A 14,054-nucleotide genomic window follows, 5' to 3' on the forward strand; every position below is an offset into this window, starting at 1 on the left:
CCCTCTGCTGTCCATTCACCTCTCCAGAATGCTGTTCCAGGTTGTAGAGAGCATATAGGCTCCCTCATCCCTGTTGATGGTTCTCGGGCCCCGCTTGCGGATCTCAATGGCCTCCCTGATCCAACGCTCATGTTTATTTTCTTCAGTGCGGATGACTCTGGCCTTTTCCCAGTCCATGATGTGGTTTTCTCTTTTACAGTGATCGGTTATGGCTGACTTGTAGTGCTCCTGTTCTGCTTGTAGTTTTATTGCTCTTGTTTGTCTTGTTGCCGTCTCCTTCTCACACTCCTTCTTGTGTTCTATTTTTCTTGTAATGAAGTTCCTCCCTGTCTCTCCGATGTATGATTTATTGCATGATTTGCATGGAATTTCGTATATGGAATTGCATTTGTTTTCCGGGTTGACTTTGTCTTTTGGGTGGACCAGTATTTGACGGAGTGTTGTATGTGGTTTGATAGGTGTGGTTATGTTGTATTTATTCATGGCTCTTTTGATGCGTTCCGTAATTCCTCTCACATACGGCAAAATCACCATTCCGCTGGGTTCTTGTTTCCGTGTTTGTTTCTTTCTTTTCCCCTGTGTTTTGTATCCTTTGTTTTTTACCTGTTCTGCACCTTTGGTTATTGCCCATTGTGGATACTGACATTTTTTGAGTGCATGTTGTATGTATTGTTCTTCCTGTGCTACGTCCTCCGGATCCGTGTGCGTTCGTATAGTGTTCTGACAACTGACAGTTTATGTATATTTGGATGTTCTGATGTCCAGAGGAGGTATTGGTCGGTGTGTGTGGGTTTTCTGTGTACTTTTATTTTTATGTCTCCGTTGTCTGTATGGTGTATGTTGATGTCTAGAAAGGCTATGGCTCGGTCTGTTTCTTCTTCATGGGTGAATTTGATGTTACCGGTGGTGTCTATGGTGTTGAGATGGTCTGTGAGGTGTTGTGTATGTCCTGTTTTTGTTTTTTCTAGAATGTCATCGACTTAGCGTCTCCATAGCGTGGGTTTGTATGTGTCCGGAGCTGTTAAGAGTGCCTTTTGTTCCAGATCTTCCATAAAAAAATTGCACATGATGGCAGAAAGAGGGTCTCCCATGGGGAATCCCTCTTTTTGCCTGTAAATTGTGTTTCTGTATTGAAAGTATGTGGAGGTGGCGATGAAGTGGAGTAGTTGGGTGATGTCCTGTGCTGTTAGGTTTGTGCGTTTCTTAAGTGTCCTGTCTGCTGATAGTCTGTCATGTACTATGTGTATGGTGGCATGTGTGGGTGTTTTTGTGAAGAGTGAAATGACGTCGTGTGATATGAGCATTTCATCTTTCTGTACCTTTACGTGTGTGAGTTCTGTAGCGAGTTGTTTCGAGTTTTTGCAGTGTCGATCCGTGAGTGCTAGTAGTGGTTTTATTATTTCTGTGAGTGCTTTTGAAAGGTTGTATGTGACTGACCCTATGCTGTCTACGATGGGGCGGAGAGGTGTGCCTGGTTTATGAATTTTTGGTGTGCCATAAATTCTGGGCATGATGTTTGCTGTGCGGCTCGGTGGCGCACTGGGTAGCACGTCCGCCTCACAGTTAGGAGGGTGCGGGTTCGATTCCACCTCCGGCCCTCCCTGTGCGGAGTTTGCATGTTCTCCCCGAGCCCGCGTGGGTTTTCTCCGGGCACGCCGGTTTCCTCCCACATCCCAAAAACATGCTTGGTAGGCCGATTGATCACTCCAAATTGTCCCTAGGTGTGAGTGCGAGTGCGAATGGTTGTTGGTCTCTGTGTGCCCTGCGATTGGCTGGCAACCGGTTCAGGGTGTCCCCCGCCTACTGCCCGATGACGGCTGGGATAGGCTCCAGCACGCCCGCGACCCCCGTGGGGACTAAGCGGTTCAGAAAATGGATGGATGGATGTTTGCTGTGGGTATTAAGTGATTGTATGCCTGTTTGTTTATTTTATTTTCAATGAGTAGTGGTTTGAGCTTTGAGTTTGTTTTTCTTGTCTTCTGTTGGGTCTTTTTGTACTACTTCGTAAGTGTCCTCCTGTAGTAACTGTTGCATTGATTCTTCGTAAGTGTCTGTGTCCATAATTACTGTTGTTCTACCTTTGTCCGCTGGGAGGATTGTAATGTCTTTATTTTTTGCTAGTGTGATCATTGCGTTTACTTCCTGTTTTGTAATGTTACTGGGTGGTGATTTAGCCGTTTTTAAAATACCTGCAACTTCATTGCGTAGTGCTGCTTTTTGTCCTGGGTTATGTATTTTTTCGCATGCTAACTCCGTGGCTAAAATGAAATCATCGACGGGTATGTTTTTGGGTGTGATTGCGTAGTTGAGTCCTTTTGCTAGTATGCTGCGTTCTGCCTGGGTGAGTTTGTGGCGTGACATACTGTGAATCCATTTATCGTTGATATGTGTATCGTCCGGTTGTGCCTTCTTTTGTGCGATGAGTCTGTCCAATTTCCCGATGTGTCGCTTTTTTGTGGCAGCGAATTCCTGTTCGTGTATATTATCTAAATGTCCGTGTAGTGTTGTTTCTGTGTTGTTGTCCAGGGCATACCGGTGTTTGAATTGTTCCGTCAGCCGCTGTAGTTCATCGTTGATGTTGTTGAGTTTGTTGGTTGTGCAGCGTATCCGTTCTTTGACCAGAGTCATCCGCCTCTTCTGATAATCCTTTCCGCATTCCTGGTCGAGATTGGGTTCTTGATTGTCAGGCTGGCCGGCGTTACCTCTTCGTCTCGGCAGCGTAGATTGAACCTCAGGTGGTTCCTGTAGCGGGCTCGTTTTTTCGTCAGTTTTTCGAGGAGGCGAAATTCCTTGACGCAGTTCACTCCATAACTTCTTCGTGAAGAAAATAAACATCAGCGTTGGATCAGGGAGGCCATTGAGATCCGCAAGCGGGGCCCGAGAACCATCAACAGGGATGAGGGAGCCTATATGCTCTCTACAACCTGGAACAGCATTCTGGAGAGGTGAATGGACAGCCGAGGGCGTGGCTCACCTGTCAAATCTGACAGCTGATAAAGACGCGTCACTATCACATCTGTGACACTCTGATGAAGGCGGAAGAAACCGCCGAAACATGTCAGGTGAATAACCTAAAACAATTTGTTTGATATAAAAGAAACCAGTGAAGTCACCCTCACACATATTCACTGCTTCACATTTTTTTCTTTTGTGTGTGTGTGTGTATGTGTATAAAAGCTGCCCAAGTGAGGGTAATGTTTTCTCTTACGTTCTGCCACGAGTATTGTTGAGGACACACGGGCCCCACTTCCTCCACTGCCAGCTGATGGTGGGAGTTGGGAGGCCATAGGCGGTGCACGTTAGCGTCTGGCCACTTCCGCTGGGGTAAGGATTGGATGGTTCTGCCACTTCTTTCTCATTTATCTGAGGGGCAACTGCAGTGCAGAGGAATGGGTCAGCCACAGACACACTTACAGTAGTCGGATCTTTGTGTGTCACAGCAACAGACCTACTTTACTTGAGTACCTAGTTTTCTTACAATTTACCTTCAATCATTGCGTAACATTCCATTTATTTGCCTTAGTTTTTGTTTTCACAGTCAAATCATTTCCTACGTTGAGCGTTGAGTCGCTCTGTATCAATTTGGGTGGTAGCAGCGAGTGTATAAATGTGATTATGCATTTATTTGCTTGCAGTTTGTGATTTAAGTGATTGAAAGTGCGCCAGCAACTATATTTATCATTATATTTATTTATCCTATATTTATATTAGCTATTTATGTTTCCGTAATGATTTGGTCCTGTGGGGGCAAACTGTGAGCCAGATGTGCTTTTTGACTGCAGTGCACCATCAGACATTTGTATCAGTCTCAATAATACTGTAGACCTGAATTTTATCTTAAGGTACCATTAACTATGAATCTGAAATAGAGCAAGCTTTTACATAGTGATACCGCACAATTAAAAGTCATAAATGTCAACGTGCTTTGTATACAAAATCCAGCAAAGCAATTTATTGGCCATACTGAGTGTATGTCACCAGCAACACCCAAACAACGACAATTGCTTTCATCATAAAATGATGAGCGCTGAGCGGTAAACTTCACAGGCCACTCACTGCACGTCATGGATTTGTTTTCTTACGGCTCTGAAACTCAGCTTGAAAGACAGAAAATTGCCAGGCCAAATTTGCCCCTTATTTCCGTTTCCCTCTCTTTTTTACAAAAGCATTATGGGGAGAAGAAAATTATCATTATTTTTGTCTTGGCTTGCATTACACCAGCCATTACAATAATTGTCTTGGAAATAGTTTGGATCCATTTTTCTGTGATCCTGGCAAAAAACAGCAAAATATCCTCCTTCTGTGGGGTTTTGATTATGCACAGCGGATTTACTTGGATGCTGAAATGTACCGACAACCATCCATTCAGTCATTTTCTACACTGCTTATCCAGGATTACTGGAATGATGGAGTCTATCCCAGCTGGAAAGCAAGTCGCGTGAAACCTCTAACGTTGAATGCGCTTGAAGTCAATTGGTTCCGAATTCGACCAGTCTCACAATTGCTTGAAACGTTTGTAAATTTGTCATTCATTATTAGAAACATGACTGTGATTCTGAAAATACTATTAAAAGTTAAACACAACTGAACTGAGAGGGGGGGGGGCACCCAGAAAAATATTTAGATAATATTTTCACCAGTTCAACAGAGAGCTGTACTGTGGTATATTTGGAAGAAGAAAATCACAAGTTTAGGAAAATATTAACATTACTTTTTTGTCCCCTTTCTGATATCTTGCCTCTCTCAGCAGGATCAGGAATATTTTCATGGCCTCTACAGCCATCCAAAACTAAACTGGAAAGAACTCTACCCAACAATTTGTCAGGCAGGGGACAAGGCGAAGGACTCGGATGCAGAGTCGTTTCTATCTTGGATTTATTCCAGCAAGCACACAGAGCGAAAGTACAAATCAAATCGCCTCTTGCGAGGGAAAAGACGTGGCAAAAAGTACAAACAAAAGGTGTCGCACTGAGGCGAGTCAAAAGGCTAAAAGTACAAATCAAAACGCCTCTTACAAGGGAAAACGCGTAGCAAAAAGTACCAACTAAAGGAGTCGCACTGGGGCGAGACAAAAAGGCGATGGAGACCAAGGCACAAACAAAAGCGTCGCTCGGTGGCGAGACAAAACGGAGGGTTCTTTCAGAGAGTTCAGGCATCAAGGGATCGCTGGTGGTCGGGACGAGGCAAGACACACTGGCACAAGACAAGGGGAAGACACAGACTAAATACACACAAAAGGGCGGGGACACAGGTGATGACAATTAGTATCGATTACGCAGGTGCACACAATCGGGATCAGGGAAGACAAGACAACCAACACCGAGGAAGGAAACACAAACTGAACCGGAAGGAACGACAAAATAAAACCGGAAGTAAAATTACGACATCGACGAGACAGAAACCCGGAAAAATAAACGCGACCGCATGACAGAACCCCCCCCCTAGGGCCGGATCCCAGACGGCCCAGGAGCCCCAGGGTGAGCCGCATAAAAGTCCTCAAAAAGTCCCGGGTCCAAAATATAACTAGGCGGCACCCATTGCCGCTCCTCCGGCCCATAACCCTCCCAGTCCACCAGGTACTGCCAGCCCCGGCCTCTTCTGCGCACATCCAATAGTTCTTTAACGGTGTAGGCCGTCCCACCTCCCACAGTCCGCGGAGGCGGAGGGGGCGCAGGATCTGGCACCAACGGACTGTCCACCACCGGCTTGACCTTCCCAACGTGAAAGGTGGGGTGGACTGCAAGGGACCTGGGCAAGCGGAGACGCACCGCGGCCGGGTGCACGACCTTGGCGATGGGGAACGGACCCACGAAGCGAGGCGCCAGTTTCCTGGAGTCCCCCCGGTGGGGAAGATCCTTGGCGGATAGCCAGACACGTTGACCTCTCTGGTACACGGGCGCCGGACGTCTCCTCCGGTCAGCCATCCGCTTGACCCGGTCCCCCTGTCGGACCAGCGTGGCCCGAGCCGCCGACCAGACGCGACGACAGCGGCGCACCAAGGCGTGGGCTGAAGACACCGTCACCTCCGGCTCACTGTCAGGGAAGACAGGGGGCTGGTAGCCATACACACACTTGAAGGGGGACATACCTGTAGCCGTGGTGGGCAGGGAGTTGTGGGCATACTCCACCCAGGAGAGGTTCTTGCTCCACGAGGAGGGGTTCTGGGAGACCAGGCAGCGGAGACTTGTCTCCAACTGCTGGTTAATACGTTCCGTCTGTCCGTTTGCCTCCGGGTGATAGCCTGACGTGAGACTCACGGTTGCCCCTATGAGCCTGCAAAACTCCCGCCAAAACCTGGATACGAATTGGGGCCCTCTATCGGAAACAATGTCTTTCGGGAACCGATGAACCCGGAATATGTGGTCCATCATCACGGTGGCCGTTCGTTTAGCGGACGGGAGCTTGGGCAAGGCGATAAAGTGAGCCATCTTTGAAAATCTATCCACCACTGTGAGTATGGTGGTTCGCCCATGCGAGGTCGGAAGCCCGGTGACGAAGTCCATGGATATCTCCGCCCATGGGCGCGAAGGAATGGGTAGGGGATGCAGCAACCCCATACGGGCGCCGTGGGAGTTCTTATTCCGGGCGCAGACGGGACAGGCTGCAACGTATTCATTGACGTCTGCCCTCATGGAGGGCCACCAGAATCGCTGCTGGATTACAAACAGCGTTCGGCGCATGCCCGGATGGCAGGAGAGTCTGGAGGTGTGAGCCCAATGGATGACTTGGGATCGTAATTGAGCAGGGACAAATAGTCGGTTCTCAGGGCAACCACTAGGGGGTGGCTTGTTACCATTGGCCCGCTGTACCCGGCCTTCGATAGGCCAGGTCACTGCTCTAACCAGGCAATGAGAAGGCAGGATGGTTTCGGGCTTCTTAATTTCTGGATCCGAGTTGAAAACACGGGAGAGGGCGTCAGGCTTGGTGTTCTTGGTTCCCGGTCTGTAGGACAGAGTGAAGTTAAAACGATTGAAAAAAAGTGACCAGCGGGCTTGGCGTGAATTCAGTCTCTTAGCTGACTTTATGTATTCTAAATTTTTATGGTCTGTCCAGACCAAAAAAGGCTGCTGTGCTCCCTCTAACCAATGTCTCCATTCTTCTAATGCCAGCTTGACTGCCAACAGTTCGCGATCCCCCACATCATAACTCTGTTCGGCGGGCGTCAGCCGTCGAGACAGGAACGCGCACGGATGGAGCTTGTTGTCGCTCTTGGCCCTCTGTGAAAGGATGGCACCTACTCCTTGATTGGAGGCGTCCACCTCCACCACAAACTGCCGCGACGGATCAGGAAGCGTGAGGATGGGAGCGGTGCTGAAACGGTTCTTTAGCTCCTGGAAGGCCGCCTCCGCCTCTGCTGACCAGCGGAAGGGGACTTTAGGAGACGTGAGCGCGTGCAAGGGAGCCGCTGTGGCACTGAAGCCCTTGATGAACCGCCGATAAAAATTGGCAAAGCCCAGGAATTGCTGCACCTTCCTGCGTGAGTCAGGGGTAGGCCATTCCGTTACCGCGCTTACTTTCGCCGGGTCCATCTCTACCTTGCCCGGGGCTACGATGAAGCCGAGAAAAGAAACGGTGCTCTTGTGGAATTCACTTTTCTCGGCCTTTACGTATAGTTGGTGTTCAAGGAGTCGTTGCAACACCGTCTCGACGTGAACCCTATGGGTCTTCAGATCTGGGGAATAAATCAAAATATCGTCCAAATATACGTACACAAACCGGTCCAAACAGTCTCTCAAAACATCGTTTATCATGGCCTGAAACACAGCGGGAGCATCGGTGAGGCCAAATGGCATGACGAGGTATTCAAAATGTCCTCGATGGGTGTTGAACCCTGTCTTCCATTCGTCCCCTTCCCGGATGCGCACCAGATGGTAGGCGTTGCGCAGATCTAACTTTGTGAACACCCGGGCTTGCTGTAATTGGTCGAACACGGTCGACATCAGTGGGAGCGGATACCGATTCTTGATGGTGATCTGATTGAGGGGACTATAATCAATGCAGGGACGTAGGGTGCCGTCCTTCTTGCCCACGAAAAAGAACCCCGCCCCCGCAGGCGACGACGATGGTCGAATCAGTCCTGCTTGCAGGGAGGAGTCTATATATTCATTCAAGGCTTGCTTCTCAGGTCCCGAAAGAGAATAAAGCCTCCCCTTGGGTATAGTTGAACCCGGCAGGAGGTCAATGGCGCAATCATACGGACGGTGGGGAGGCAGAGAGGTAGCCTTGGCCTTGCTGAATACCTCGGCCCATTGGTGGTAACACGCAGGGACCCCGGTTAGGTCTGGGGTTGGCGCGTCTGGAGCAGGAGGCACAGGGCGCGGGTTAGACTTGATACAGGAATCATGACAGTCGGACCCCCATCCCGTTATCTCCCCTGATCCCCAGTCTATAGCGGGGTTGTGGCGTTGAAGCCATGGATACCCGAGAATGAGAGGGTTCATTGGAGAGGTCACGACATGTAGCCGTATGTTCTCCTGGTGGGGACCAATTGACAGCGAGACTGGTTCTGTTATGTGAGTTATCTCAAAGAGTGCCTGTCCATTGAGTGCCTTGGCTTTCACGGGAGTGTTCAGTAGCTCAGTCTTTACCCCCCACCGGCGAGCAAATGCCCAGTCTATCAAGCTTTCGTCCGCTCCGGAGTCTATTAATACTTCGAGTTCTATTTCTCTTCCCAACTGTGTAATCCTGCCCTTGGGGAGCACTCGCCCCGGGGACAGAGCCGCAGAGAAGGTGCTTACCTTCAGGGTCCTCCTCACTGGACAGGAGAGAAGGAGGTGTCCGAGCTCGCCGCAGTAGTAGCATCTTCCCTCTCGGCGCCGCCGTAACTTCTCCTCCTCTGTTAACTTAGCTCTGCCCAACTGCATCGGTTCTGGCTCCTGGCGCTGCCGATCCCCGTACAGCCTGGAGTGGTGAACGTCAGGGCCGGCTACTGGGACGAAGGCGGGGGCGTTGCTGCGTCGGTGCTTCCTCCACTCTTGCAGCCGGTTGTCAGTGCGGATAGCCAGAGCGATGAGGGCGTCGAGGTCGGTGGGAAGGTCTAAGGGGATTAGCTGATCCTGTATGGGTCCAGACAGGCCCCGGAGGAAGATGTCATAAAGTGCCGCCGCGTTCCACCCGCTCACCGCGGCCAGCGTGCGGAACCGGATGGCGTAGTCTCCGACGGTGTCTTGTCCCTGGACTATCTGACAGAGTTGGCGAGCCTTGTCTCGGTCAGCGGAAATTGGATCGAACACCGTTCGCAGGGCCTGGATGAAAGCGGGGAGAGAGCGACAGGAGATGGAATCCCTGGCCCATTCCGCGGTGGCCCACGTGCGGGCCCTTCCCGTCAGGTATGATACCATGTAGGCCACCTTGGAGCGCTCGGTGGGGAAATCTGCTGGGGAACTCTCAAAATGCATCTCGCATTCTGTAATAAAGGCCCGGCTAAGGCCGGGTTCTCCGGAGTAGCGCTCTGGAGGAGCCAGTCTGGCACTGCCAGTCATGGGAGCTATTGCAAGGGGAGTAACGGGGGAAGCGACGGGTGTACTGGAGGTCGCTGCTGGTCCCGCGTTTAAGAGCGAGAGCACTTCCTGCATTTGCTGACCCAGCTTTGCTACTTGGGTGGCGACCGCTCCTCTGAAATCTTCTTGATTCTTAGCGAGTCCTCGGATCTCTTCTCCCAAGTCGCCCACTTCCCTCTGGTGCTGGGCGAGCAGTGAGGCATGGGAGCGCACTGCGGCGCACAGGTGCTCCGACTCTGCCGAGTCCATGTCTGGCCAGTGTGTACTGTCAGGCAGGGGACAAGGCGAAGGACTCGGATGCAGAGTCGTTTCTATCTTGGATTTATTCCAGCAAGCACACAGAGCGAAAGTACAAATCAAATCGCCTCTTGCGAGGGAAAAGACATGGCAAAAAGTACAAACAAAAGGTGTCGCACTGAGGCGAGTCAAAAGGCTAAAAGTACAAATCAAAACGCCTCTTACGAGGGAAAACGCGTAGCAAAAAGTACCAACTAAAGGAGTCGCACTGGGGCGAGACAAAAAGGCGATGGAGACCAAGGCACAAACAAAAGCGTCGCTCGGTGGGGAGACAAAACGGAGGGTTCTTTCAGAGAGTTCAGGCATCAAGGGATCGCTGGTGGTCGGGACGAGGCAAGACACACTGGCACAAGACAAGGGGAAGACACAGACTAAATACACACAAAAGGGCGGGGACACAGGTGATGACAATTAGTATCGATTACGCAGGTGCACACAATCGGGATCAGGGAAGACAAGACAACCAACACCGAGGAAGGAAACACAAACTGAACCGGAAGGAACGACAAAATAAAACCGGAAGTAAAATTACGACATCGACGAGACAGAAACCCGGAAAAATAAACGCGACCGCATGACACAATTGGGACTATGCCCATTCTGTTTCTCTAGTCACTTGTCATTTAGTCAAATACTATTTTGGATTCAAATCCATTTTCTCCACAAAAGTAAACACCGTATTTTTCGGACTATAAGTTGCGTTTTTTTTTTTTCATAGTTTGGGTGGTGGGGCTACTTATAATAAGGAGCGACATAGTATGTGTTTTTTTCCCAACATTTAAAAAAAAAAAAAAAAAAGTGAAACTGCGATAAACAAACCACGATGTAGCAAGGGATTACTGTAATTTGAATTTCAAGTGACGTCACCAGCGCGACGCGGCGTGGCGGTTGTTTACAAAAAGGACAAAGATTGATCACAGGATGACGAAGATGACGAAGGGCCCCACGTACTACCGGCATCATTAGCGGCTTTGTTTCTAAGTGACACGGAGGACGAAGAGTTTGAAGGATTTAAGGATTTGGAGTGACACAGAAGGTTTGAAAAACTATTATGGCTTTTACGCACACCCGGTCCTACTCTACGGAGCTCTCTTTCACCTCCGTGGATTGAAGTCGAGGGCCGGCGCTCGGTCGGGTGGCTGTTGGGGGACGGTGGATGGGGCTCGGTCATAGCTTTTACGCACGCCCGGTCCTATTCTATGGATCTCTCTTCCACCTCCGTGGCTGGAAGTCCACGCCGCCACACGCCTGGAAGTTTGTTTTGTTAAATAAAGAGCCGTTTATCAAACCCACTGTTAGGGTTGATAGATTAGTTTGATCCTATGCTTATGTTGGAATGTAACCTGTAATAATTAAACTCGCTTGTCCTGTCTTAACAAAAGTAGTAGAACAAAGTGCTAAGATCTTTTGAACTGATTGATGTCAGTGTTTTCCAGATTATCCTTATCGTATGATTATGTTGGAATGCAACCTGTAATAAATAACCTGGTTAGATTAGTTTTATGCTTATAGTGGAATGTAACCGGTAATAAATAACCTAGCTTGTCCCATCCTACAGAACGTCGTAAAACACCCCCTGATATGTTTTGACTAGAGGACAAGGGCTTTCTCTATCCAGTCCTTTCTTACCCCCACTCTGTTTTTCTTAATAAATATGCTCTTGCAGGAGGGAGAGTCAGACTTCATTCCTTCAACGGGTGAACTCTCCACCTGCAGGTGCCTAAAAGGACTTGTTTGTCTCTCGTGTGGTTCTTGCAAAATAAGTTGGAGTGAGCGCAACTCTAACAATTTACTAGCTGCAGAGGAAGCAATCAAAGTTGTTTTGTTCACACAACATCGTGAAAGACCCCCTGCTGTGCTTTGATCAGCAGGCCAGTGGCTTCGGCCCATTTGTCTACTCAGACCCCCACTCTCAACCCCCACTCTGTTTCTCTCAATAAAAATGCTCCTGCAAGAGGCCTGAGTCAGACTGCATTCGATCATCGCTGTGTACACAGCGACGAATGGACTCTCCACCTGCAGGTGTCTAAAAGGACTTACTTGTCTCCTGTTTGGTTCTTGCAAAATAAGTTGGAGTGTGCACAACTCTAACACCCACGTCTTTCCTTGTACTTTGTTAACGCTATAATATAGTTATATACTAGATCTGTGGAATAACGACGAGGCTGACGTCAGGGCACACGCACGGCGTTGTTGACAAAGGACGAGAAATTTGATCAATGGATTTAATGATTTAGAGTGCACAGATGGTTTGATAATATTATTGCTTATATAATAGTTATTTGATATCTAATTTATATATCGTTATATGGGCCTGTGGAATACTTTAAAGTGCAAGCGCCGTCAGCGGCGCGCACCCATTGTTGACAGAGGACGATCGATGGATTTAATGAATTGGAGTGACACAGATGGTTTTATGAACGTGTTATTTATGTAATAGTTTTTTTAATAACTCTGAATGTTACATCAGGCCCGTTCTCAGCTCTTCGTTTGTGTTTATGTCACGTTAGCATACCTATCGTTTAGCCCAGGGGTGGGCAAACTTTTTGACTGGCGGGCCGAATTTGGTTCTAAATTTAGACCGGGGGGCCGAACCAGGAGCAGATGGATGTAGTGTTTGTGTGAAGTAATAGAAATTACATGTAAAGGTCATTGCATAAAAGGTTTGTACTTTTAGTAGGTAGTAAAGCATGGATATTCAAAAAAGGCTTTTTGAAAAGAAACGCATTTATTAACAGCGTTAAAAAAATATTTCCCCAAAAAACTACTATCAGTGATTGTCATTATATACGACACTGTTATTATGAATAATAGTTTCCATCACTTCAGCACCTGCAGGTCAGATTTATGAAATATGTTTATCTAATGAGGCGAAATCACATCAAACGGCAAACATTCTGACCAAATACATCATCTTGAAGAATCAGTGAAAGAATACATCTAAATAAAGTAATAAAGAAATCAATAGTATTGTTGGTCTCCCTTTTTTGCAAGTGCATCATGGTCTGGGGTAAAATTTGTTGTGTTAATTCTTAGGATAGAGCCGAGGCGTCGGTCCGTTAACCTAGATCTGTGATGGGCTTTGTTGACGTTCATGTGGCTGAACGTCTGCTCACACACGTAGGTCGAGCCAAATTGTCCACTCTTTTTTTAAACACTCGGCACTCAGTGTCCACCGTTCTTTTCCTCGGGTCACTCATTTTAATGGAAGAATTCCAGGGGAAGGTTTGTGGATGGCATTAGCGTAAACGCGGAGTGCGCCGGGTCCAACCTACTTAGTACGTACACGCACTTATGACTGTGCACCGAGCTTTCTGACACGGCTTCCGGGAGTAAATGCGCGGGCGGGCGCTTCCCCATCTATTGGGTAAACATGGTAATTGCAGGGAAAATTACCCAAAAAAAAGTTTAATAATACAATTTATTCAGGTTTGGCGGGCCAGATTAAACAGCCCCGTGGGCCGGATGTGGCCCGCGGCCGTAGTTTGCATGTCTGGTTTAGCCTGTTGTTGCTCGTTCATGTCTGTTCTTGGTGTTGGATTTTGTCGAATAAATTTCCCCCCAAAATGCGACTTATGCTCCGGAGCAACTTATATATGTTTTTTTTCTCGTTATTGTACATTTCATGGCTAATGCGACCTATATTCCGGAGCGACTTTTAGTCCGAAAATTACGGTAATTTATATCACCTTTGCTTTGACACATAAGCACATGGGCATATCTTTATCTGGGGAGCACTTACGTACCATTGACAACAAGAGTAATGTTGCGTCTCCTCTCCAGAGCTGCTGCACTGTTCTTCAGCACCGCCGTGTAGAGGCCAGCATCCCCGGGAGCGACATCCTTGATCTCCAAGGCGTGGTTTGGGTGAATTCTCAGACGCTTCATCTTGAACTCGGGTTGCTCGTTAATCAGCTTTCCGTCTCTGTACCTTTGATACACAACACAACAGAGCACAGCTGCTCCAGTGCCTCCCATTGAGGTGCACTCCTCCTAATTAAGTGGGTAAATCTCAAGATGGAGAGGCCTAATTATGCTTTTAGTATGTGTCTGTTAGACTTAATGGACACAACGGGGGGCCTCAACTTACCATTGCGTTTCGGGAGTTGGGAATGCTGACACGTTCACATGCAATTTGAATGACTTCTGGCCAGATGTTACCTCCACCACTGGTCCACTTCTGTAGTCCAGGTTTATAAATGGCTTTTCTGGGATTAAAGACAATATATTCTACTTGGCATATATGTAGAGAAGTGT

General features: G+C 48.3%; 2 protein-coding genes across 6 annotated transcripts in view; one reads left to right on the forward strand and one right to left on the reverse strand.

The window, feature by feature from the left end:
* flt4 (fms related receptor tyrosine kinase 4) overlaps positions 1–14,054 on the reverse strand; it is an 85,884-nt gene that overhangs the window by 17,780 nt on the left and 54,050 nt on the right. For all 5 annotated transcript variants that reach the window (XM_049732950.1, XM_049732971.1, XM_049732961.1 and 2 more), the window contains 3 exons: positions 13,888–14,005; positions 13,544–13,728; positions 3,209–3,374 (listed from right to left, as the gene is read on the reverse strand). In XM_049732950.1, coding sequence (XP_049588907.1) covers positions 3,209–3,374; positions 13,544–13,728; positions 13,888–14,005 — 469 coding nt within the window. The remainder of the gene's footprint in view (positions 1–3,208; positions 3,375–13,543; positions 13,729–13,887; positions 14,006–14,054) is intronic.
* The window catches only part of LOC125977089 (uncharacterized), a 213,648-nt gene continuing 201,542 nt past the window's right edge, over positions 1,949–14,054 (forward strand). The window contains exon 1 of the mRNA XM_068651488.1: positions 1,949–3,062. The gene's annotated coding sequence lies outside the window, so the exon portion shown is untranslated. The remainder of the gene's footprint in view (positions 3,063–14,054) is intronic.

This window comes from Syngnathus scovelli, chromosome 1 (assembly GCF_024217435.2).
Source record: "Syngnathus scovelli strain Florida chromosome 1, RoL_Ssco_1.2, whole genome shotgun sequence".
Lineage (NCBI taxonomy): Eukaryota > Metazoa > Chordata > Actinopteri > Syngnathiformes > Syngnathidae > Syngnathus > Syngnathus scovelli.